A 23839-nucleotide genomic window follows, 5' to 3' on the forward strand; every position below is an offset into this window, starting at 1 on the left:
TTTCGGGCCTGTAAATTCCTTTACAGGGGACTCTCGCCACTGCTAGAACTCATTTAACTCTGTATCCTTGCACTGAATCCAAAGGGGTTGCAGGGGAGCTCAATTTGACTCCCTGTACCCCAAACCTGCCACTAGACCTCAATTAACCCTAATTTTATTTAGGTATCCCTTATCTAGACCTCATCAAAGGGAGTTCTGATTTTTTTCTCCCAACATGATTCATAAAGCGATGTGCATTAAAAATAAATAAACTTACTACAATAAAAAAGGAATAAAAGAACTATAGCACTTTAAGATGAGGCTACCTTAGGATTGCTGCTATATCTTTCCTTAAAATCTGGGGAAAGAAATATGATGTTCCTAAGGCCAGAAGACTTTTAGAATCATTCACAGACAGATTGTTAGAACAATAGCACTCTAAGGTCAGGGGACTTCAGGATCACTGCTATATTTCCTCTAGAAGCTGTACCTTATCAGTAGGACATTAAACCAACTTGGGGGTAAACACTAAATTCATTAGTGGTCAGCAAGCCAGGTCTTCAAGGTTCATCAATTGATCCCCACAGGACACTAGATCAACTTGGGGTAAATATGGGCTAACCCCTTCTCCAACAACTGTCAGTAGAAGTCCATAAGGATACATTGCTCATTCTTTTTCCTCTCAGGAAATTAATATATTCAAGAAATAGCTAAAGATCCACCTGTTCATGCTTCCTCCTTCTCTTCCCTCTGAGCATCTGAACGAGAGCCCAGAATGGGAAGATTATTTTACAGACCAGCTGCCTCCATTGACTTCTACCCCTATATGCAAGGAGGAAGAGCTTCTCGGGGTCACTTCTATCGGGATGGACTCCTCCCCCTCCACTGGAGTGGACCATGTGTCCATTCAAACCCAGTCAATTTTTTTAGATTGAAAAGTATCTTTTATGGAAGAAAGGCCATGCCTTCTGTTGACAGGATATCCTTGAGACTCCACGCAGAGAACATGCATTCTCTCTCTCTCTATGTGTGTGTGTGAGTGTGATTCTTCTCATCTCTCGCCTCTTCACAAGTCTTCCCTCAGATGCAGATCCCTAGATCCCTATATATTTTAGAAATGAAGCCTTTATCAGAACCCTTAAATATAAAAATGTTTTCTCAATTTATTGCTTCCCTTCTGATCTTGTCTGCATTAGCTCAGCCATTTCTCTAGCCTTCCTCCAGACCAGGAGTGCTGCTGAAGCTTGGGGCCATGGAGGCTTCCGCCGACATCTAGCGAGCCCTTTGAGAAGGCTGATTGCCGACATTTATGATAGAAAGAGGTGTTAAATTGTGAAAATAGAAATATAAAACAATCACCCCACCCATATTCAGACTCCATGAAGTTTCTCTGTGGAGAAGCCTGAGCCAGTGTCTCCATCAGTCCTTCACACCCGGTCTGATGAGCCATCCTTCGCTTTTCCCATCCGGCCCCAAAGCAGCTGCTGCCATCCCCCTCAGGAGGACATGCAGAGTGACTGGGGAAGCTGCCTGACAATGATATCCAGGGACCCTCCTTTTCCCAGTTTCAAGTGAGGTGATCATCCTTCCCCTCTGTTGTGTTTCACTATATCCTTTTATTTGTGGATTTCCAACTAGGATGGGAATTCTTTGTCAGCCCATCTGTTTAATAAGTTTCTGGGAAAACTTGATGGTATCAGCTGACCCTAGTCTGGCTGTCTTTCTTTAAAGCCTTTTATTTTCAAAACATATGCAGGGATAATTGCACAACACTGACCCTTGCATAGCCTTGTGTTTCAGATTTTTTCTCCTTCCCCCTACCCCTTCCCCTAGATGGCAAGTAATTATGTGTTATGCGTGTTAAAATATATTAAATCCAATATGTGTGAACATATTTATACAATTCTCTTGCTGCACAAGAAAAATCAGACCAAAAGGAAAGAAAATAAGAAAGAAAACAAAATGCAGGCGAACCACAACAAAAAAAGTGAAAATACTATGTTGTGATCTACTCTCTATTCCCACGGTCCTCTCTCTGGGCGCAGATAGCTCCCCTCATCACAAGAACATGGGAACTGGTTTGAATCATCTCAATGTTGAAGAGAGCCACGTCCACCAGAATTGATCATCATATAGCCTTGTTGTTACCTTGTACAATGATCTTCCAGTCCTGTTCATTTCCCTCAGCACCACTTCATATAAGTCTCTCCAGGCCTCTCTGAAACCATCCTGATGGTTGTTTCTTACAGAACAATAATATTCCATTACATTCATATCCCATAATTTATTCAGCCAATCTCTAGCTGATGGGCAGCCACTTAGTGTCCAGTTTCTTGCACTATAAAAAAGGCTGCCACACACATTTGTGCACATGTGGGTCCCTTTTCCTCCTTTAGTATCTCTTTGGGATATAAGCCCAGTAGTAGCACTGCTGGGTCAAAGGGTATGCACAGTTTGATAACTTTTGGGGTATAGTTCCAGATTGCTCTCCAGAATGGCTGGATTCTTTCACAACTGCACCAACAATGCATCAGTGTCCCAGTCATTATCTTTTCCTGTCATCTTAGCCCATCTGAGAAGTGTGTAGTGGTATCTCAGAGTTGTCCTAATTTGCATTTCCCTGATCAATGGTGATTTAAAGCACCTTCTCATATGATTAGAAATAGTTTCAAAATAATGTTTGGACATGTATACATATATTGTATTTAATTTATACTTTAACATACATAACATGTATTGGTCAAACTGCCATCTGGGGGAGAAGGGTGGGGAGAAGGAAGGGAAAAATTGGAACAAAAAGCTTGGCAATTGTCAGTGCTGTAAAATTACCCATATATATATCTTGTAAATAAAAAGAAATAGTTTCAATTTCTTCCTCTGAAAATTCTGTTCATATCCTTTGACCATTTATCACTTGGAGAACGGCTTTGTTTGTATACAAACTTTTAAACTTAATATAAACAAAATTATCTATTTGATATTCAATGATGAGTTCTAGTTCTTGTTTATAAATTCCTGCCTTCTCCACAGATATGAGAGGTAAATTATCCTATGTTCTTCTGCTTTGCTTATATTATTCTTTATGTCTAAATCATGAATCCATTTCAAACTTATTTTAGTATGTGAGTCAATACCTAGTTTCTGCCATACTAGTTTCCAATTTCCCCAGAAGTTTTTGTCAAATAGTGAATTCTTATCCCCAAAGTTGGCTGATCCTAGTCTTTCAAGGCTGATGAACTAGATTCACGTCCATCAGAATTGATCATCATTTATTCTTGTTGCCTTGTATACCAATCCTGGTTCTGCTCATTTCACTCAGCATCAGTTTTTTAAAGTCTCTCCAGGCCTCTCTGATCATTTCTTATAGAACAATAATATTATATAACATTCATATACTACAACTTATTCAGCCATTCCCCAACTGATGGGCATCCACTCAGTTTCCAGTTCTTTGCCACTACAAATATTTTTGCACATGTGGGTCCCTTTCCTTTTTTTTTTTATGATTTCCCCAGGATACAGACCTAGTAGTGACCCTGCTGGATCAAAGGGGATGCACAGTTTGATAGCCTTTTATGCATAGTTCCAAACTGCTCCCCAGAAAGGTTGGATCAGTTCACAACTCCACCAGTAATGCATTAGTGTCCCAGCTTTCCATATTCCCTCCAATGTCTGTCACTATCTTTTCCTGTCATCCTAGCCAATTTGGGAGGTGTGAAGTGGTGCCTCAGAACTGAGACCAGATGCTTCTTAATGTGTAACTCAGGACCGGAAACCCAGTCGGGTCCAAAGAGTGATGCAAAATTTGTAGGGAGTTTTCTTCTGGAATACATCTTAAACATCCTCCATATCTAATCTGGAAATTGCCTTTGTGCTGGTCAACCAGCTTTTTTTTGGTTCCTTTATTTGAATTGTACGATACGTGTACCTTATAGATACTGGGTGAAAAGGAGGGGGTTGGACACCCCTTTTTTAGCTTCCTCCTCTAATGACTAATTTGATAGACTTCTTGCTAAATTAACCCAGTTTAAGAATCTTTTGTTCTTAGCTCACAGTCTATAAAGTGGCACTGCAAGAAATGATCACACAAGTCATTCATGTTTTACAATAAAGTCGTTTATTAGAAGAAAACACAGCAAGAGGAGAGCTGCAAAAATCACCTCAGAAATGTTGCCGCCCTGGGCTCTCACTTTCTTGACTCAGGTTCACAGTGGCTTTTATTGGATGCCAAACCCCTGGAGTCCCTTAGGACAAGGATCCAAACCTGGTTAACCTGAACCTCTCCCCTTCCAGATGAGGATTTTCTATTCAAGGGGAAAAAGCTGGAGTTTTCTAGAGTGGGTGGGCCAGGACACTTCCAAACATGCTGATCTTCTCTGCCCCAAATGGGACCCCAGCACAGGAACTCTCTGGGTGGGGAGGAAATGGAAACCTAGGCCACGTGGACAGTCATGGAGTCAGCCCAGACTGCCCTCTCCACAGGCCCAGAAAAGGCTGGAGACAACAATGGCTACAACCCACCTATTGACTTTCTCATTCTTATAGACGGTCTACATGCACATCAAAGATAACTGCAATTAAAACGTAACAAACAGGCTTTCACCAAAAGTCCTCAATAACAGATAACACCCTTAGTTACACAGTGAACTGATGGAATGTTGCAGGGAATATAAGAATCCACAGCATAAGCTCATTGATTACACACAAAAACCCCAAACACTTAATTGGACAAAGACAAGGCAATCTCTGAGACTCTTCTCTTCCCCCACCCAAAGGAGGCTCTCATTCATTTGAGATCAACCCCCATTCTCCGACAAAGACCTCCATGAAGATGAATGTGTAGTCTGCATGTTGGCCAGTCTTGTGGATGATCTGTAAATATAAAGGGAGAAGGGGTTTCCTGTAGATGCTACTTTCCTTATTTCCTCAGGATACTGAAAGTACATGATAAACGTCTGTTGGTTTGACTTGACTTGAGGGTATGGTCCTCTGGGCACTCCTATCTCTGGATGCTATTATGTAAGTGATTGCACACCCCGCTCTTCTGCTCCATCTCTGACCCTGTGAAAATCTGAAAATTGTAGGGTCTTCTCAGAGAGACCCTGAGTTACAATTGATAAAAAGTAAATGGATGAAAAATTTCTGTTGTCCAAACTATGACATAACTGGGTGGTTAGTCTACTATATTAGTCTACTGAGACACCTAGTTGGAACAGAAATCGTAAATGATAACGACAAAGATCCAAACTGAATAGAAAGATGGGGACAAATATATTTGGGAAATTCTGCACTGTTATTAGTGATCCCAGGCAGTTTGCTGGCTTATTGACATAAGCACTTTTTGCAAGGATGACATATTGTTGGAATTCCATCACCTGGAAGAAAAAAAGCTGCAGGACCCAAATGGGCAGGTTCAGATAAACTGCAATCTAGTTTCAGTGAGGAGCCATGGTATCTGGGATAGCACTGAGGACATACATGGCCAGAAACTGGGGGAGAACTTGTAAAACATAAGAAACCAGAGGAAGGCCTCCAACACTTAAGGTGGATTCTCTGGTGAAATGGTAGGGTGCTCTATGGGATGACTTAATGAAAATTGCCAGTGGTGAGAGAGCAATCCGTACTGACAGAAGGAATACCTTGGTCAGTGGGATCAGTTTCACTAAAAGCAGTAAGGAAAAGTGAGAATGAGAATCTGCCCATGGACAGAGACATTCTGCTCTCAGGTTCCACTATCTCCTGAATAACTGAACCACTATTGAGGGCCTTCTTACTTTCATTGCATTTATAGGGCTTCTCACTAGATAAACTCTCTGCTGTGTGGTAAGGCTTTCCCACATTTGTCAGGACTAATGAACTTTTACATTAAAAAATACATCCAAATAAGCTCCCACATTCTTTGATGATATTAACTGCAGCTAAAGGCCTGATTACATTTATTATATTTCCCAGCTTCTTTCCTATGTGTTTTCTGGTGCTCAGCAAGCGATGTGCTTTGGTTGAAGGCTCTGTCACACTGATTACATTTGTAGGGTTTCTCACCAGTGTGGATTCTCTGATGTCGAGTAAGGTTCATGTTCTGGCTGAAAGATTTCCCACACTCATTACAGTGATAGGGCTTCTCTCCAGTATGAGTTCTCTGATGTCGAGTAAGGTTCATGCTATGAGTGAAGGCTTTCCCACATTCATTACATTTATAGGGTTTTTCTCCAGTGTGAATCCTCTCGTGCTGGGTAACTGAGGAGCTATTGCTGAAGGCTTTCCCACATTCGCTGCAATTATAGGGTTTTTCTCCAGTATGAATCCTCTCATGCTGAGTAAGAGATGAGCCATTACTAAAAGCTTTCCCACATTCGTTACATTTATATAATTTTTCTCCAGTGTGAATTCTCTGATGTCGTGTAAGGTTCATACTCTGGGTGAAGGCTTTTCCACATTCATTACACTTATAGGGTCTCTCTCCAGTGTGAATTCTCTGGTGCTTAGTAAGACTTCCCTGCTGACTGAAAGCTTGTCCACATTCATGGCATATGCAGAGTTTCTCTCCAGTATGAATTTTCTGGTGACGAATAAGGCTCGTGCTCTGGCTGAAAGTCTTTTCACACACATTACATTTGTAGGGTTTTTCTCCAGTGTGGATCCTCTGATGCTGAATAAGAGTTGTGTACTGGCTGAAGGTCTTCCCACACTCATTACATTCATAAGGTTTCTCTCCAGTGTGAATCCTGTTATGTAGAATGAGAGTTGAACTGTTGCTGAAGGCTTTACCACATTCATTGCATTTATAGATTTTCTCCCCAGAATGAAGTCTCTGATGCTGAGTAAGGTGTATATTTTGACTGAAGGCTTTTCCACATTTTTTACACTTAAAGGGCTTCTCTCCAGTATGAATTCTTTGATGTTGGATAAGGCTTCCCTGTTGAGCAAAGGCTTGTCCACAATCACCACACCCATAGGGTTTCTCCCCACTGTGAATTCTCTGATGTATACTGCAGGATGAACTGTTGCTGAAGGTCTTGCCACATTCATGACATCTAAAGAGTTTTTCTCCAGTATGAACCCTCTGATGTCGGATCAGGTTTGTGCACTGACTGAAGGCTTTCCCACATTCACTGCATTTGAAGGGTTTCTCCCCTGTATGAATTCTCTGATGTCTAAGAAGGCTTGTGTACTGACTGAATGATTTCTCACACTCCTGACATTTATAGGACTTCTCTCCAATATGAAGTCTCTGATGTGGAGACAGGGATGAGCCGCCATCCAAGGCTTTCCTACATACATCACAATCACAGAGTTTCTCTCCAGTGTGACTTCTCTGATGTAGCGTAAGAGTTAAGTTATCACTGAAGGCTTTCCCACATTCATTATACATGTGGAGGTTCTCTGCTGTAGAGGCTTTCTGATGCTGTATAAGGTTTCTCTGGTGGAAAGTTTCTCCAAATTCACAACACACAGAGGGTTTCTCCCCATTAAGTGTCCTGTGACAGTTTGCCAGGTTTGGGTAACTTAAGGTAATACTGCATTCATCATGTTGACCAGGTTTTTTCCCTGAGGTGATCCCATCAAGTTGAATTAGGTCAGAGTGTTGGTCAAAGTAAAGTTGCTGTGAATCATACTTAGGGAGACTCTTTCTGGAACTCTGTTGTATCACAAAAATTGGGTCTGAACAGTAACGTCTCTCAAAGTTATGACATTCCTGACTTGCTGGCTTATCAGTTTTCTTGTGGCTGATTGGTACTTGTCTGAAATTTTTCTCCTGGTTCCCCTGCTGTCTCTTAAACCTGCCACCATATTCCCAGGATTCCCCCCAATTAAAACTCCAGAGACCATGCCAGGTTTCTTGGAATGATTTTTCCATAGCGAAATAAGACTTTGAAATTGTTTCCTTGGTCTCAACTCTGGCCTCCCAATCTGAAAGAAACAAGAAAATATAAATGTTCCTTGTTCCACAGTCAGTCATCAACCAGTTATTAATATATACTTTCTATGTATCAAACACTATACTAATGCTGGGAAGACAGAAAACAGTGAAAGATAATTCCTGCTCTCAAGGAATTAATAATCTAATGGAGGAGACAGAATATACACAGCTATGTATATACCAGATATTTATATGATAAATTGGAGATACACAATAGTGGGAAAGCATTGGAGATTGTAGAGGGACAAGAAAAGAGTGGCTGTGGCAGGTCAGATTTCAGTTGAGTCTTAAAGGAAATTGGGAAAACAAAAGGGCAGAGATGTAAAAGAATATTTTAAGAATGGAAAACAGCAAATGACTGACAGGCGTGGATTCAGAAGACAGAATCACACTCAAGGAACATCAAGTAGGGCAGATTAGAAACAAAGGGCAAAGCTGAAATGAGAGTCAAAGATCCTGGATGAGGAAGAAGATGGCAATGTCCTGGCCAGGAAGCAGGAAAGTGGGGAAGGAAAGAAGGGTCTGGGAGGAAAGAGAATGACTTCCGATGCCTGCAGGACATCCAGCTCCACATGTCCAAGAGGCCGATGGAAATGGGGACTGGGCTCAGAAAGAAGTTAGGAGAATTGGAAGAGAACAGTGTCCCAAAAATCCAGAGGAGAGAGAACCAAGGAGAGGGAGATCTTGCAAAGGCAAGAAGGATGAAAACTGAAAAAAACCTTTAAATTAAGAAGTCGCTGATGGCTCCGAGCGAGATTTACTTGAAGAAGGAGGTCAGAAGCCAGAGAGCAGAGGACGAGTAAGGCAGTGGGAGACGGCTCTCCTTGGAGCAAAGCTGAGAAGGAGAAGAGATGGGAGAAGAGCCATTTGGTTGTTTGTCCAAGGGAAGAAGCTAGGGTGCAGAGAGATTACGGAGACTGAGGATATGGAGAAAGTGTAATTCTGGGCAGAAGTGGGGAAAGGCAGGTGCAGGGATGCCCAGATTGGGTTTCCCTTGAGAAGAGGGACATGTCTCCATGTGAGAAAGCTGAAGGAGGATGAGCAGAAAACATCTTGGGGATCCGAGGAAGGGGGTATGGAGTGAGGAGGGGGTTTTGTGGAATGGCCTTCAGTAATCCTCAGGTGCCAGGGAAGCAATGGAAGCCCCGAGGAAGGACGAAAAGCTCTGGAGTCGAGTGGGCTCCATTCAGGAAATATAAGTGGAGATGCAGCCAATATTATCTAACCTAAATGCACAAAGTACCCACCTGCCCTGCTTTTGTGACTTTCTCTAGCTTGATTAAACAGCACATGGAGAGTGTCAAGGATTGTGTTGGGGAGTCATCCAAGGCCGGCTTTGGCTGGGTCTCATTAGGGATAGGATGAGAGGGAAGAGCTTTGAGGAGGAATTGGGCTGATTCACCAAAGCCACCAAGGGAAGGCAAGGGGGAGAAGGTAGCTATGTGGAGAGAGGGCCTGGGAAAGAGCGGAGGGGCGAGGGACTAGAGGTTCCTTTGTGGGGGATGGGTGGGGTTGGGATTATTTATATGGCAGTAGGGCCAGGGAAGGATAGAAAATGATAATCAGATAAAGGACTTTCAGATTCAGGAATATCCAAGCAGAAAACTTGGGGGAAATGTAAGGGGCTGAAACTCTTAAGTCAATGCACTGAGGTGGGACAATTGAGCACTTGAGACTAATTACTGCTTGGACAATATCCTATAAGAATATGCTTGGAAAATGGCCCTTCCCACTATCCTGTGCTGGCCCAATTGTTTGCTGTATACAGAGAATTGTGGGATGGACTAGGAGGTGCAGGGAGACTAGCCAGGATCACTTCTGTGAGAGAGACAACAGAGCTCCTACATGTCCACTCTCTCTTCACTTCTACCACTAAAGACCAAGAATAAAGACTTTTGCTTATCCTGACTCCGGCTGCTTCCAAGATACCCAGGGTGCTAGCTCATCGGCACAGGGAAGCACTTTGTTTATTGTGGATACAATGCCCAGAGCACAAAAAATTACTTCCGGACCCCAGAAACTCCTTTTTTTGAAAGTGCTTCATAAGCTGGCCCTCCTATCTTGCCAGTCCACTTGCCTATGACTCCTTCCACACTCCCTGTTCCCACAAGAGAAATTCCACCTACTCAGCTCCCCCTTTGGAGAGAATATCCCTCAAGTCTCATTTTTGCAAGAGGTCTTTCCCAAAAGCCCAAGGATAAGTACCTTCTCTTCTTAGAATGGAGGGAGCTCTCTACAAGTAAGAGCTTTTTGCTTCTTTATACTCTAGTGCTTAGCCCTTGAAGTGCCTGACACAGAAGAGGGATGCCCTTCATCACACTTACACTTATCTCAGAAGGGCTGTTCTGAGGATCAAATGAGGATAATTTTGGTAACATTGGTAAGGCATTTACCAAATCTGCAAAGTTCTTTAGAAAAACTATCTTAACTAATGCATTGTTGGTGAAGTTGTGAACTGATCCCACCATTCTGTAGAGCAATTTGGACTTATGTCCAAAGGGATATCAAACTGTGTATTCCCTTTGATCCAACAATACCCCTTCCTAGCTCTGTACCCAAGAGACCAAAAAAAATGGAAAAGGACCCACATGCACAAAAATATTTATAGCATCTCTTTTGTGATGGTAAAGAACTGGAAATTGAGAGGATGCCCACCAATTGGAGGATGGCTGAAAAAATTGTAATGTATTATGTAATGGAATATTGTTGTGTCAAAAGAAATGATGAACAAAGACATCAGAAAAACCTGGAAAGTCTGACATGAACTGATTGCTACGAAGTGAGCAGAACCAGCAAAGTGCACACAGTAACAGCAACTCTGTGCAACGACCAACTTTCATATTCTTAGCTCTTCTCGGCAATACAATGGTTTATGACAATTCCAAAAGTCACGACTCATGATGTAAAATGCTATCCAGATCCAGAGAGAATTATGCAGTCTGAATGCAGATTGAAACATACTATTTTCACTTTTTTTTCTTATGATTTTTTCCTTTTGTTCTGATCCTTTTTAAAGAACATGATATGAAAGTGAATGATGAAAACTAGCTTTACATGTAATTGAAAAAATATTAAGTAAAAAGTTTTTTAAAATTTCTCTCAAATATATGTGTATATCTATATAAAGGAAATATATATTTACATATATAAAGGAAATAACATCTTATTTGATCCTCACAGGAAATCTTGGAGGTAGGTGATAATGTCATCTTCATTTTATAGATATTACAGGTGAGGAAACTGAGGAAAACAGAGGTGAGGTCTTAGGACTTTGTGACTCCTGAAATACAAATTATCACCTAGCTGGTTAGAACAGATGTAAAGCACTCAGCAAACCAATATATATACATATATATGTGTGTGTGTGTATATATGTATACATATACACATATACAACCCCCCCCACACACATATATGCTATATAACTGTTATTCACTGAGCACTGTGTCCATGATCACTGGATGAGGAATAGAGGAGGAGAAGGGTTTAAAGCACTCTCCATGATTGCTAGATGATGTATACAGGAGGAGAGGTCCTGCCAGAGTGGACAAAGACCAAGGTCCTGGCTGCCAAAGAATGGACGGGAACCTGCCCCTTCCAAGTCAGGGACCTTGATTGAGACTTCAGGCAAACCTGTCAGCCCATCCCAACCTAAATCCCTCCTCTTGGGTAGATCTCTGATCTCTGTGGCTTTTGAGCTAGAAGGCAGGAGCCCCAGGCACCCAATGGGAGCCTTTGTTTTCATTTTCTCTCCTCACTTATCTCTAATTATCAAGTCTTCCAAGAGATTGGAACACATTGGCTGGTTGTACATTCACAGCCACCAGCCTTCCACCACTGAGGAGTCTGGCTGGGACTAGCGGGTGAAGGGCTGGTCACAGAGGGCTGCTCCACAAGGACAGAAGCTGAGAAAATGCCCCAATAGCTGGCAGCTCATCGGTATCAGTCGTACCTTTGGGGGAAGTCCTTTTTCTCCCCAAAGATACTGGAGGAGCTGGCCCTTTCCTTTCCCCCGTTGATCCAGTGCATCCCTCTTGTTGAAAGGGTCGTGACTTGCCCAGGGCCCCATGGCTAGGAAGTGTCTGAGGCTGGATTTGAACAGGCCCAGGCCCAGGACTACATGCACTGAGCCACCGGCAGCCTCCTGGATAGGAGACTTGGACAGAATGGCTCCACGGAGTGTTTGGGGTGAAAGCCAGATTGTAGTCCTTAAGAGAATAGAATGGGAACTGAGACCATGGAAGGACGCTTTGTCCAGGCAGGAAAGACCAAGAAAGGAAGAGCTGAGAGCAGACAGAAGGATTCTCCAGGGCAGCCCAGGGATCCCGGCAGGTGGAAGAAAGGAAATGGGGGGAAGACCCCAAAGACCATCAGCAAGTGACCCTGGGCATTGGGTCCTCCAAGGGAGGGAGATGGAGTGTGGAGGGAACTGCTGAGCACAAGGGGAAGTTTACAAGTAAGGAAGCTCAAGAGCTTCTCAGAGACCAGAGGGAAATACAAGGAGGAAAACACCAGGAAAGTTACTGATTGAGGAGCAGGATCACTCAGCCGTTGGGCCAGAGCTGAGTTGAGTGCTGAGAGGGAAGGATACAGCTGAAGGGGGACACAACAGACAGGAGAAGAGGGAAGGCATAGGAAGCCCTATGAAAGGCTTGCGCCCCAGGCTCGGGCCTTCGTCACCTGGCTGGGTACCCAGGAAGCATCTCAAATGCCACCTGACTGCAGAAGAGGTCCTCCTTTAATTTTAAATTCATCTTTCTCAAAGGAAAATCTTCCCAACTTCCCTTCCACATCCAGTCTCCCCATCCCCCCCCACACACACACTGAGGAAGCAACAACAACAGCCTTGTTATAAAACCCAGATATAGCTAAATAAAACAGACCCCACGTTGGGAATACACACAAATGTACATTATATACATATGCACTTTATGTATTTATGTAGCCTACATAGATGAATAAATATTCTCAGTGTGAGGATCTGCTTTACTTATTTATACACACATGATATATGTATGTATTACATATATACACAAACATACATTAATTTCTTCCAATGTGAGACTCTACACTTTGTCTCTCTCTTTCTCTGTCTTCCTTTCTCCCTCTTTCTGTCTCTCTCACTCTCTGTTTCTCTCTCTTATCCTATTCTATTTTAAACCACTACAGCCTAATTCCACATTGTGTATCTGAGGACGGCTTTTTGAGCTGTGACCCACTGCTTGCGTTGGCTCCCACCTACCTGAAACTCGTCCCCTCACCTGAAAAAATGCCTCCTGCAGTTGCTCTCTCCAGCATCCTTGGTGTTCTGCTTTGCTCTAGTTGTAAGATCACATTTGGTTTGGAAACAGGATGTCCTGCTCATGAGGAAGAAATAGGAAAATGCTGGGAACCGAGAGACTTCTCAAGAGAAGGCTCTCCCCTTCTTCTGCCAGGGCCCTGCAGCAGGGATCCACGGGGACTCTGGGAGACCCTCAGAGGGCATGCTCTCAATCGCCTTCTCCCCCTCCTGTCAGTGATGTCGCCCCAGCTCTTCTCCACCTCCCACACCTGGTGGCCTGGTCCTGGCAGCTGCTTAATAAATGCCCAGTGACTGATGGAACCCGGTCCCTCTCCCCCAGCTCTCTCCTTCTGACTTCATTATCTCTGTGAATGGCCCTGGCCCTCACTCACTCTCAAGTCCGACACCCTAATGCAGCTTTTGACTTTTCCTTCTACATCTTTCCCACTCATTCCTCCTTCCCTATTTCCATCTTCCCAGAGCCCTTCGTCCCAGCCCATTGGACTCCTGCTACAAGGTCCTGGCAGCTCACCCTGCCTGTCACAGCCCCTCCTCCCCCAGCCTGGACTTTGCAGCAATATCAGGCTCATTTTCCATGTGTATGGACCCAACACCTATTTTCTCTGCAGTGGTGAGTGAGTGGAACAAAATCACGGTGCCTTAAGAAACAAAGGCCCTGATGAATCCAAAGAAGCCTGGAAAGATTTCCATGAACTCAAGCATAGGGAGAAAACAAACTACCCAATGATGGCCACAATGTCACTGGAGAGGAAGACCAAGACAAACTACAGGACACAAAATGTGGGAAAACTGTAACAAACAATCCCAAAGAAGGACCATGAGAAGACACCCCCTCCCAGGAAGTTGCAGGGCTTGGAATCCATACGTGTGGGACACTGCAGAGAAAATCCTATTTTTTGAAGATGTCAATCAATTCTGCTGACTTTTTTCCTTTTAAAAAAATTCTTTATTATGAGAAATGACTATCTGGAAAGGAGAGAGATGCGGGGGGAAATCTAAATAACATGAAAAACCAGAAGCTGTTGACAAAATCTATTTTTTAAAGGAAGAAACCCATCCTTACCCAGGGAGACCAGGTTTCTATAGTTTTCCAGCATCACATCTCTGTACAGGGCCTTTTGACCAGAGTCCAGAAGCTTCCACTCTTCCCAGGTAAAGTCGACAGCCACGTCCTTGAAGGTGACCAAGTCCTGAAACACCAGATGGATTACTGCTCGTCCGGCCGGCCCTTCACACAGCAGGCAAGGAGGGGCCGGGCCCTTGTTTCTCCCAGTCTCAGAACGCCAATGAAACCAACCCCGTCCAGTCTTTGGCTCAACAGGACATCCCTGTCTCCGGACTAATCTAAAGCCCCTCGTTATAGAGCTGCAGGGACTTCGGAGCCTCGTGGTACAGGTGGGGACGGGCTGAGAGTGTAAGGGAACGGCCCAAGGCCACAGGTCTCCCTGGTCCCTGGGTCTCTGGAGAGGTTTCTTTCACTGTCCCACAGAAAACAGAGAAACTTGTTATAATGATCTCGATCGCGCCTAACAATGTCTTCTGTCACAGACCGAGTGACTGACCTGTTTCATGGAATGCTGCTGAGCACTCTGGGAATCCGGTTTTCTCTCAAAGTTTACCAAGAGATTTCACTCGGGCATTTTAATTTTTAAGAGTGATTTTCTTTTGAGGAATATCTAACTGCCTGTCCAGATTTATTTCTTTCCCCCTTGGTCACATTTCAGTAGTTGTGAAAAAACTAATAAGATTTGACATCCTCTTGTGGGAAAGGTCCTAAAAAGAACAGACTATAAAGAGAGCGCTTTTTTCTTTGGAAGACTTGGACGACTTGCTGTGCTGGGGAAGGGACGGGAGTGCATTTCCTGGAGCTTCTTCCCGGCCAAGCCATCATGTTTAACTAGAGTATTTGGTTTCAATTGGCTTTGGGCTCTGCCTGTCTACAGTGCGGCAGTCACCACATAGAGAGAAATGACTCCTAATCACCATCAGGAATATCTGCTTGAAACTTATTGATAAAAGCAAGTCAGACACAGCCATTAAAAATGGAAGCAAATCAGGCGGACCGTGACTCGTCGCATCAACCTGGACACTCTTGCGGTAAATGAAAGCAGAGGCCAGAGAAAGGCAGCGAAAGCCGAGGGCACATCCCACTGCCCAGAGAAAAACCACGTGGTTTTTTACCAGCAGCCAAAGACAAATGGGAACAGTACTTGCCACCACCCATTAGGGCCTGTGGCAAGAAACACTGAGAATAACAGCAAGCACTGAAGAGGGTTTGAGTTTGTTTTTAACTTTGTTTTGTTTTGTTTTTTGATTTAAAGCTTGAAAAATCCTTTGCAAGTGTCTCCTTCAAATCTGGTTCTGACTTCAAATCCAGCCCTGGATATTGACTAGCTGCGTGACCATGTCCAGGTCACTTAACCTTTTCCTCAGTTTCCTCATCTATAAAAGGCGTCTTTCTTCCAGGGTTTTTGTGAGGATAAAATGAGATAACCATTATTATTATTATTATTAATCCTCTCTGTTTCATTTTATACATGTAAAAGAGAAAAGGTGCAAGGGGGTCTAAGGCCCAAGAGAAATTAAGAAGCTTTAATGACTATTAATGACCCCAAGATAGTCAAGAGTCTTCTGGGGAAAGATGACTGAGGTCCAGGGCCCTGGAGGACATCGCTGGGCGGGGTACAGAAGTGGAAATGGGGCTCACATTTTGGGACCTGAGACAGCATTTCTGAGGGGCAAAGTCCACGTACCTGTGACCTCCCACTGTGACTGGTCAGGCCTCCCGCAGCCATTTCTTCTTCCTCCTTTAGGGTCCTTTGCTGGGGAAGGGCGAGTCCTGAGAAGGCAGAGCTGCAGAAGGAAGAGGAGCCATGGGAGAGACCAAGGCCGGCCTGTGGCTGCCAAGCTTCCCCCAGGGTGGACTGTTCCCCAGAGAAGCTAGAGCACAGAACCAGGGCTGAGGAACAGGTGGGCGGCCTCGAGGAATGAGAGAGCAGGCCCCGAACACCAGGGGGCCCAGCGGTCTGAGTCCCCTGAGAGGGTTTCAGGGGTGCCTCTCCAATACCACCCCTGGTGGCGGGGTTCTGGAGGAGAAGGCTCCAAGAAGAGTGTGCTGTCCCTGCTCAAGCTCGGCAGGGCAGAGCCACCCCAAAGAAGGAAGAGAAGCCCCGGGCTGCAGGATGGGACCCAACTGGGCCCCCCCCCCCAGGAAAAACAGACCCTTTGTCCTCTCTTCTTTCAAAAAATTTCTCTTGGATTGCACAGTTCACATATATTGGATTCCTTGCCCTCTAGAAGGAGGGAAGGGGGAAGGGAGGGGGAAAATTTGGAACACAAGGTTTTGAAAGCATGAATGTTAGAAATTATTTGTTTTGCAACTGTTTGGACATGTATACATATATTGTATTTAATTTACACTTTAACATTTAACATGTATTGGTCAACCTGCCATGGGGGAGGGGAAGGAGGGGAAACATTAGAACAAAAGGTTTGGCTATTGTCAATGGTGTGGAACTACCCATGCATATATCTGGTAAATAAAAACTATTAAAATTAAAAAAAGAAAGGAAATTATATGTTTTGCATATGTTTAGAGAATAGAGAGCTTTCATTTAAAAAAAATAAAATAAGCGAGGGGGCGCAGTGGATAGAGCACCAGCCCTGAAGTCAGGAGGACCCGAGTTCTAATGTGGCCTCAGACACTTGACACTTCCTAGCTGTGTGACCCTGGGCAAGTCACTTAACCCCAGCCTCAAAAAACCAAACAAAACAAAAACCAAAACCTAGAAAAAAGAAAATAAAAGGCTTTATTTTTAAAACTGCTTGTTAACTGAAAGAAATTTATCCTGGCATCTGTTGGCATTGGTATCACCTACAATCCCCAACTTTATCCCCTCAAGGGGGTCATCCACTATAATTAAGACTAAAATAAGAGGAAGAAAGGCAAAGCTCATCAGCTCCTCCAAAGTCTGAGATTACAGTTTCCTCCGCCTGTGAGCCCCCCTTGCCCCACTGAGGTGGTCCCTCTAGTCCCTGCCAGGCAGGGGATCTCCCTGGGGGATAAAGTGTATGAAGCGCGTAGACACCACACACCATGCAGCATATCACACACAGCACGTAGTATGTGACCGATTTCAGACGCCGTGTCCTCCCCAGAGCTCTCCTTTTGATATTCTCCAGGCCTGATGTTAACCAGGGCCGGCCAGGTGGGGTCGCATGGGGGCTGGGGGGGTTTCACTTGAAGAGTTCGGGACGAGCAAAGAAAAGGGGGAAAACTGGTTTGGCCAAAACCCTCTGGAGCGGTTCTGGCGGAGGCCAATGGGGGCCAGTCTGAAGGGGGGGTGGGGCCCCACAAGGAACCGCTCCTGCACCCTAAGGGGCCCCGCTGGGACCGTGCAGGGAGGACCCCTGCGGCGCTCCCCAGTGAGCAGCCCCGGCAGTCCCGGCAGTCCCGCACGAACGCAGCGGGGCTGAGCCGCGGGAAATCCCCGATAACGGAACATCCACGGCTCTCTCCACTGCCCACCTGAGGAAGTCCGCGCGGCCGGCGCGCACTCACTCATTTCAGGGTTTTTGGTAACTTGGCCAATCTAGAAGATGCTTCACCTGACTTCCGGTACAGGAGGCCTGCGCCCCCCCACGGGTGGGAGGGGACACGGGCACGAGGGTCTCGTAAAGACGGCAAACCAAGAAGTTAAGGGTCAGTAAATGAGTGACCTGGGGGCGCCCCGTCTGCTCTTCTGGGAGGTCACGGTCCGGCCTTTCTCTCCCCCAGTCCTTACACCGGGGCCATCCACATGGCTGCGGTTGCTCCCCAACACCCCGCGACTCCGCCCCGGCCATCTGGGGTCCCATGGAAAGCCCCTGCCCTCTCTCCCCGGCTCCCCTCACTGGCCTGGCAGCCGGGAGCTGCCCTTCCTGCTGCAGTCCGCCGGTGGCAGGTCGGGAGGAGGAAGGCCGGCCAAGCGCCGGGCAGTCAGGGTGACCAAGGGCAGCGGCCGGGGCAGAGAGAGGCGACGGGGGCGGGGGGGGGGGGGGGGAGAAGGGGAGACAAGCGCAGCCCCGGAGTGACACAGGGCCCAGAACCCGCACAGGGCCGGCCCACCGCCGGCTTCCTATTCTGCAAAACTAAAGGGCTGGACTTCTTCCAGGGCCTCTACGAGGCGCGCTTCCACCCATCCCCCCTGCCCCCTCCGCAGCCACCCCACCACGCGGGGGTCTGCCCTGGCAGCCTCCGCCCCTCCCGTGGAGACCCACCGGGGGTCCCGATTCCCAGCTCTGGGGCAGGGGCCTGCAGGGGGAATGGAGCCCTCAGAGAATGTGCTTATTCCTGTCACAGCGGACCCGGGACCTCGAGCGTCCCTTTCACTCACCATTCAGGACCTGAGGGACAGCCCCTCCCCCCCACCGGGAGGGAAAGAGGCCAAGGGAAGAGCTGGACAGGGAGTGCAGGCCCGGAGCAGCCCCCATCCCCCACCCCTACTGGGGGGAAGGGAGCTGGGCGAAATCTACTGTAAGAGCCCTAGCGGTCTATCTGGTCCTGAATTTAGTGCTTTACATTAGCTCTGGCGAACGGGAGAAAGGGAGGGGCTGCTCTCGTCCTCTTTTTACATCGAAGGAAACTGAGGCAAACGGGGGCGATTCAACTGCTGGGGAGAGACACGGCTAGGAAACAGCTGAGGTGTCCTGGCCTGCAGCGGGGCGGGAAGGATCCCCATTCCCCCTCCACCCCCCCAGGAGGCCAGCTTCCCGGCACGAGCAAAAACAGTCAAGGACGCCCTCAGCCCCTCCCCTCACTAGCACTCACATACCCACACACTCACCGGCCCCTCCCCTCACACTGCACGGGCAATCACACTCACGGTCCCCCTCAGCCCCTTCCCTCACATACCCTCACTCACCGGCCCCTCCCCTCATACACCCCTGCACGTGCAATCACAGGGCCCTCCTCAGCCCTTCCCCTCACTAGCACTCACCTGCACACTCACCGGCCCCTCCCCTCATACACCCCTGCACGTGCAATCACACTCACAGCCCCTCTCAGCCCCTCCCCTCACTAGCACTCACCTGCACACTCACCGGCCCCTCCCCTCACACACCCCTACACATGCAATCACACTCACGGCCCCCTCAGCCCCTCCCCTCACATACACCCCTGCACGTGCAATCACACTCACAGCCCCCCTCAGCCCCTCCCCTCACTAGCACTCACATACCCACACACTCACCGGCCCCTCCCCTCACACTGCACGGGCAATCACACTCACGGTCCCCCTCAGCCCCTCCCTTCACATACCCTCACTCACCGGCCCCTCCCCTCATACACCCCTGCACGTGCAATCACAGGGCCCTCCTCAGCCCCTCCCCTCACTAGCACTCACCTGCACACTCACCAGCCCCTCCCCTCATACACCCCTGCACGTGCAATCACACTCACAGCCCCCCTCAGCCCCTCCCCTCACATACACCCCTGCACGTGCAATCACACTCACAGCCCCCCTCAGCCCCTCCCCTCACTAGCACTCACCTGCACACTCACCGGCTCCTTCCCTCATACACCCCTGCACGTGCAATCACAGGGCCCTCCTCAGCCCCTCCCCTCACTAGCACTCACCTGCACACTCACCGGCTCCTCCCCACATACACCCCTGCACGTGCAATCACACTCACGGCCCCCCTCAGCCCCTCCCCTACACACTCACCGGCTCCTCCCCTCACACATCACGTGCAATCACACTCACAGACCCCCCCTCAGCCCCTCCCCTCACATATCCGCACACTCACCGGCCCCTCCCCTCATACACCCCTGCACGTGCAATCACACTCACAGCCCCCCTCAGCCCCTCCCCTCACATACACACCTGCACGTGCAATCACACTCACAGCCCCCCTCAGCCCCTCAGGGCCCTCACTAGCACTCACCTGCACACTCACCGGCTCCTCCCCTCATACACCCCTGCACGTGCAATCATACTCACGGCCCCCCTCAGCCCCTCCCCTCACATACACCCCTGCACGTGCAATCACACTCACAGCCCCCCTCAGCCCCTCCCCTCACTAGCACTCACATACCCACACACTCACCGGCCCCTCCCCTCACACTGCACGGGCAATCACACTCACAGACCCCCTCAGCCCCTCCCCTACACACTCACCGGCCCCTCCCCTCACACATCACGTGCAATCACACTCACGGACGCCCCCCCCCTCAGTCCCTCCCTTCACATATCCGCACACTCACCGGCCCCTCCCCTCATACACCCCTGCACGTGCAATCATACTCACGGCCCCCCTCAGCCCCTCCCCTCACATACACTCCTGCACGTGCAATCACACTCACAGCCCCCCTCAGCCCCTCCCCTCACTAGCACTCACCTGCACACTCACCGGTTCCTCCCCACATACACCCCTGCACGTGCAATCACACTCACAGCCCCCCTCAGCCCCTCCCCTACACACTCACCGGCTCCTCCCCTCACACATCACGTGCAATCACACTCACGGACGCCCCCCCCCTCAGCCCCTCCCCTCACATATCCGCACACTCACCGGCCCCTCCCCTCATACACCCCTGCACGTGCAATCACACTCACAGCCCCCCTCAGCCCCTCCCCTCACATACACACCTGCACGTGCAATCACACTCACAGCCCCCCTCAGCCCCTCAGGGCCCTCACTAGCACTCACCTGCACACTCACCGGCTCCTCCCCTCATACACCCCTGCACGTGCAATCATACTCACGGCCCCCCTCAGCCCCTCCCCTCACATACACCCCTGCACGTGCAATCACACTCACAGCCCCCCTCAGCCCCTCCCCTCACTAGCACTCACATACCCACACACTCACCGGCCCCTCCCCTCACACTGCACGGGCAATCACACTCACAGACCCCCTCAGCCCCTCCCCTACACACTCACCGGCCCCTCCCCTCACACATCACGTGCAATCACACTCACGGACGCCCCCCCCCTCAGTCCCTCCCTTCACATATCCGCACACTCACCGGCCCCTCCCCTCATACACCCCTGCACGTGCAATCATACTCACGGCCCCCCTCAGCCCCTCCCCTCACATACACTCCTGCACGTGCAATCACACTCACAGCCCCCCTCAGCCCCTCCCCTCACTAGCACTCACCTGCACACTCACCGGCCCCTCCCCTCATACACCCCTGCACGTGCAATCATACTCACGGCCCCCCTCAGCCCCTCCCCTCACATACACTCCTGCACGTGCAATCACACTCACAGCCCCCCTCAGCCCCTCCCCTCACTAGCACTCACCTGCACACTCACCGGTTCCTCCCCTCATACACCCTACACGTGCAATCACACTCACGGCCCCCTCAGCCCCTCCCCTCACATACACCCCTGCACGTGCAATCACACTCACAGCCCCCCTCAGCCCCTCCCCTCACTAGCACTCACCTGCACACTCACCGGTTCCTCCCCACATACACCCCTGCACGTGCAATCACACTCACGGCCCCCCTCAGCCCCTCCCCTACACACTCACCGGCCCCTCCCCTCACACATCACGTGCAATCACACTCACAGACACCCCCCCCCCTCAGTCCCTCCCTTCACATATCCGCACACTCACCGGCCCCTCCCCTCATACACCCCTGCACGTGCAATCACACTCATGGACGCCCTCAGCCCCTCCCCTCCCCTCCCATCCCATCCCTCCACGCTCACCAGTCCCTTCAAGAACCGGTTCCAACCTCTTCCTCTCTTGCACACACAGTCCCATACTTGGCCACACGCACACGAACATGAACATACACACTTGCACAGACACAAGTTCACTAACCCTGCTGGGTACGGGACCGTCTTCCGCCCTGGGGGGGGTAAGGAGAAGGAGGGCCCCCCCCAGTCGGGCTGGGTGGGACCGCGCCTGCGCACTGACCTCCTGCTCCCCCCCCCACCCGCGAGGCCCGAGAACAAAGGGCCGAAAAACCGCAGGGGGGGGGGGGTGAGGGAAAAGGGAGCTACGCCTGCGCACCTCGAGACTCCTGATATGCCCTGGGGTTCTGCCGCGGCAGGAGGGGCAGGGCTCTGGTGACATCATGGACGAGGCATTCTGGGAAATGGAGTCCGTAGGCGGGGTGCTCCGAGTGAACCTGGCCTGGGATGGGATGAGCTTCTGGCTGCCACGTGGGACCCTGGCGAGGCGGTTTAGTTGGTGGGGGGGGGGGGGTCAGAAGGCTACGTGGGGCCCGGCGAGGGGGACTTTTCTCCAACCCCTTTCAGCTACACTTGGCCTGTCCCAGCCGCTGCTGTCCACATGGCCAGGACTGTCCCGCGGTCTGGGCGCCCAGAGGGGCACTGTTGGGGGGCGCCTAACCTAGAATAAAGCCCCATATGGGGGCCCCTAACGAACTGTGGGGACCAAGAAAAGCTAAAACCTCCCCCCCAAGACTGAATTCCTTGGTGTTAAATAGCATTCATATCCAACTTTGCCTTCGTTTATACTAAATGGTAAAATCACACGTATACCCAAGAATGGGCTTGAAATATGATTTGTTGTCAGTAATGGTTGATTGGTATTTATACACCTCCATACCTGAGGCCATGTAAAAATTCCCGGGGGAAACGGGGTGAAGAGGAGGAAAAGCTAAAGAAGAATAGCAAGACCTGGGCTAGGGATTAACTAGGAAGACAAAACCACCAAGGTCACTTTCTGACACTCGCCTTACTTCATGGTGCTGCCCCTGGATGGGAAGGGACTGGGACACCGTGCGCAAAAGCGCTTGCGGCAGCCCGCGGAGTGGTGACAAAGAACTGGAAACCGCCGGGACGGCGCTCAGCTGGGGAGTGGCTGAGGACGTCACGGTAAAGAAATGGAACGGGGTATTGGGGTTCCCTAAGAAGCGCTCAGCGGGCTGATTTCAGGAAAAGTGACGCTACGTGAGCAGGGCCAAGAGAACAATGTACGCGGCAAGAGTGGGATTTTCATTAAATTGTACAGAGTTTGGGAATACCCCATGAGCTCACCAAAATAAAGGCATCCAGATCATAATTTAGAAATGAAAGAAATTTGATTTTTTTATATATAATTTTGGTTTCTAAGCCAATTCTCAATCTTAGTATTTGTCTTTCATCTCAGCAATCTCCAATAAGGACAGTGTTGCAAACAGAGAAAAAAGAGATTTGTCCTTTTTTGAAACTTTATTTTTAAAAGACCTTTCCTTTCTTTTCTCCTTTCCTTTCTCCTTTCCTTTCCTTTCTTTTCTCCTTTCCTTTCTTTTCTCCTTTCCTTTCTCCTTTCCTTTCCTTTCTTTTCTCCTTTCCTTTCTTTTCTCCTTTCCTTTCTTTTCTCCTTTCCTTTCTCCTTTCCTTTCCTTTCTTTTCTCCTTTCCTTTCTTTTCTCCTTTCCTTTCTCCTTTCCTTTCCTTTCTTTTCTCCTTTCCTTTCTCCTTTCCTTTCCTTTCTTTTCTCCTTTCCTTTCTTTTCTTCTTTCCTTTTCCCTTTCCCCTTTCCTCTTTCCCCTTTCCCTTTTCCCTTTTCCCCCTTCCTTCCTTCCTTCCTTTCTCTGTTTATTTTGACTGATCACACCAAAATAAAAAGTATAGATCAAACACATATTAGCTACCTGTTAGCTATGGCTTAGCACAAGGTATAAATAGCTCA

The 23839-nt window shown here is 48.4% G+C and overlaps 1 protein-coding gene across 3 annotated transcripts; it reads right to left on the bottom strand.

Annotated features, from left to right (window-relative positions):
- Positions 1–4079: 4079 nt before the first annotated feature.
- On the bottom strand, positions 4080–22249 carry LOC141565035 (uncharacterized). 3 transcript variants are annotated; one of them, XM_074308028.1, is made up of 5 exons: positions 22020–22249; positions 15956–16055; positions 14266–14392; positions 13162–13257; positions 4080–7890 (listed from the first exon to the last, which is right to left on the bottom strand). In XM_074308028.1, exons 2-5 carry the CDS (start codon positions 15995–15997, stop codon positions 5888–5890), a joined length of 2268 nt encoding a protein of 755 aa, XP_074164129.1. In that variant the 5' UTR covers positions 15998–16055; positions 22020–22249; the 3' UTR covers positions 4080–5887. The 3 variants fall into 3 exon arrangements, with proteins under 3 accessions (XP_074164129.1, XP_074164130.1, XP_074164132.1); XM_074308029.1 differs by lacking the exon at positions 22020–22249 and adding an exon at positions 21905–21923; XM_074308031.1 differs by lacking the exons at positions 15956–16055; positions 22020–22249 and having other exon boundaries at positions 13162–13285; positions 14266–14365.
- Between the last annotated feature and the right edge of the window lie 1590 nt (positions 22250–23839).

This window comes from Sminthopsis crassicaudata, chromosome 3 (assembly GCF_048593235.1).
Source record: "Sminthopsis crassicaudata isolate SCR6 chromosome 3, ASM4859323v1, whole genome shotgun sequence".
Classification (NCBI taxonomy): domain Eukaryota; kingdom Metazoa; phylum Chordata; class Mammalia; order Dasyuromorphia; family Dasyuridae; genus Sminthopsis; species Sminthopsis crassicaudata.

Bases quoted from the DNA above. Each gene is read 5' to 3' on its own strand.
- LOC141565035 (XM_074308028.1), bottom strand. From the start codon at position 15,997: ATGGCTGCGGGAGGCCTGACCAGTCACAGTGGGAGGTCACAG. The intron at 14,393-15,955 runs GTACGTGGACTT...CTGGTGTTTCAG, and splicing joins GTCACAGTGGGAGGTCACAG to GACTTGGTCACCTTCAAGGA. The intron at 7,891-13,161 runs GTGAGGGGACGA...TGTTTCTTTCAG, and splicing joins TGCAGGAGGCATTTTTTCAG to ATTGGGAGGCCAGAGTTGAG.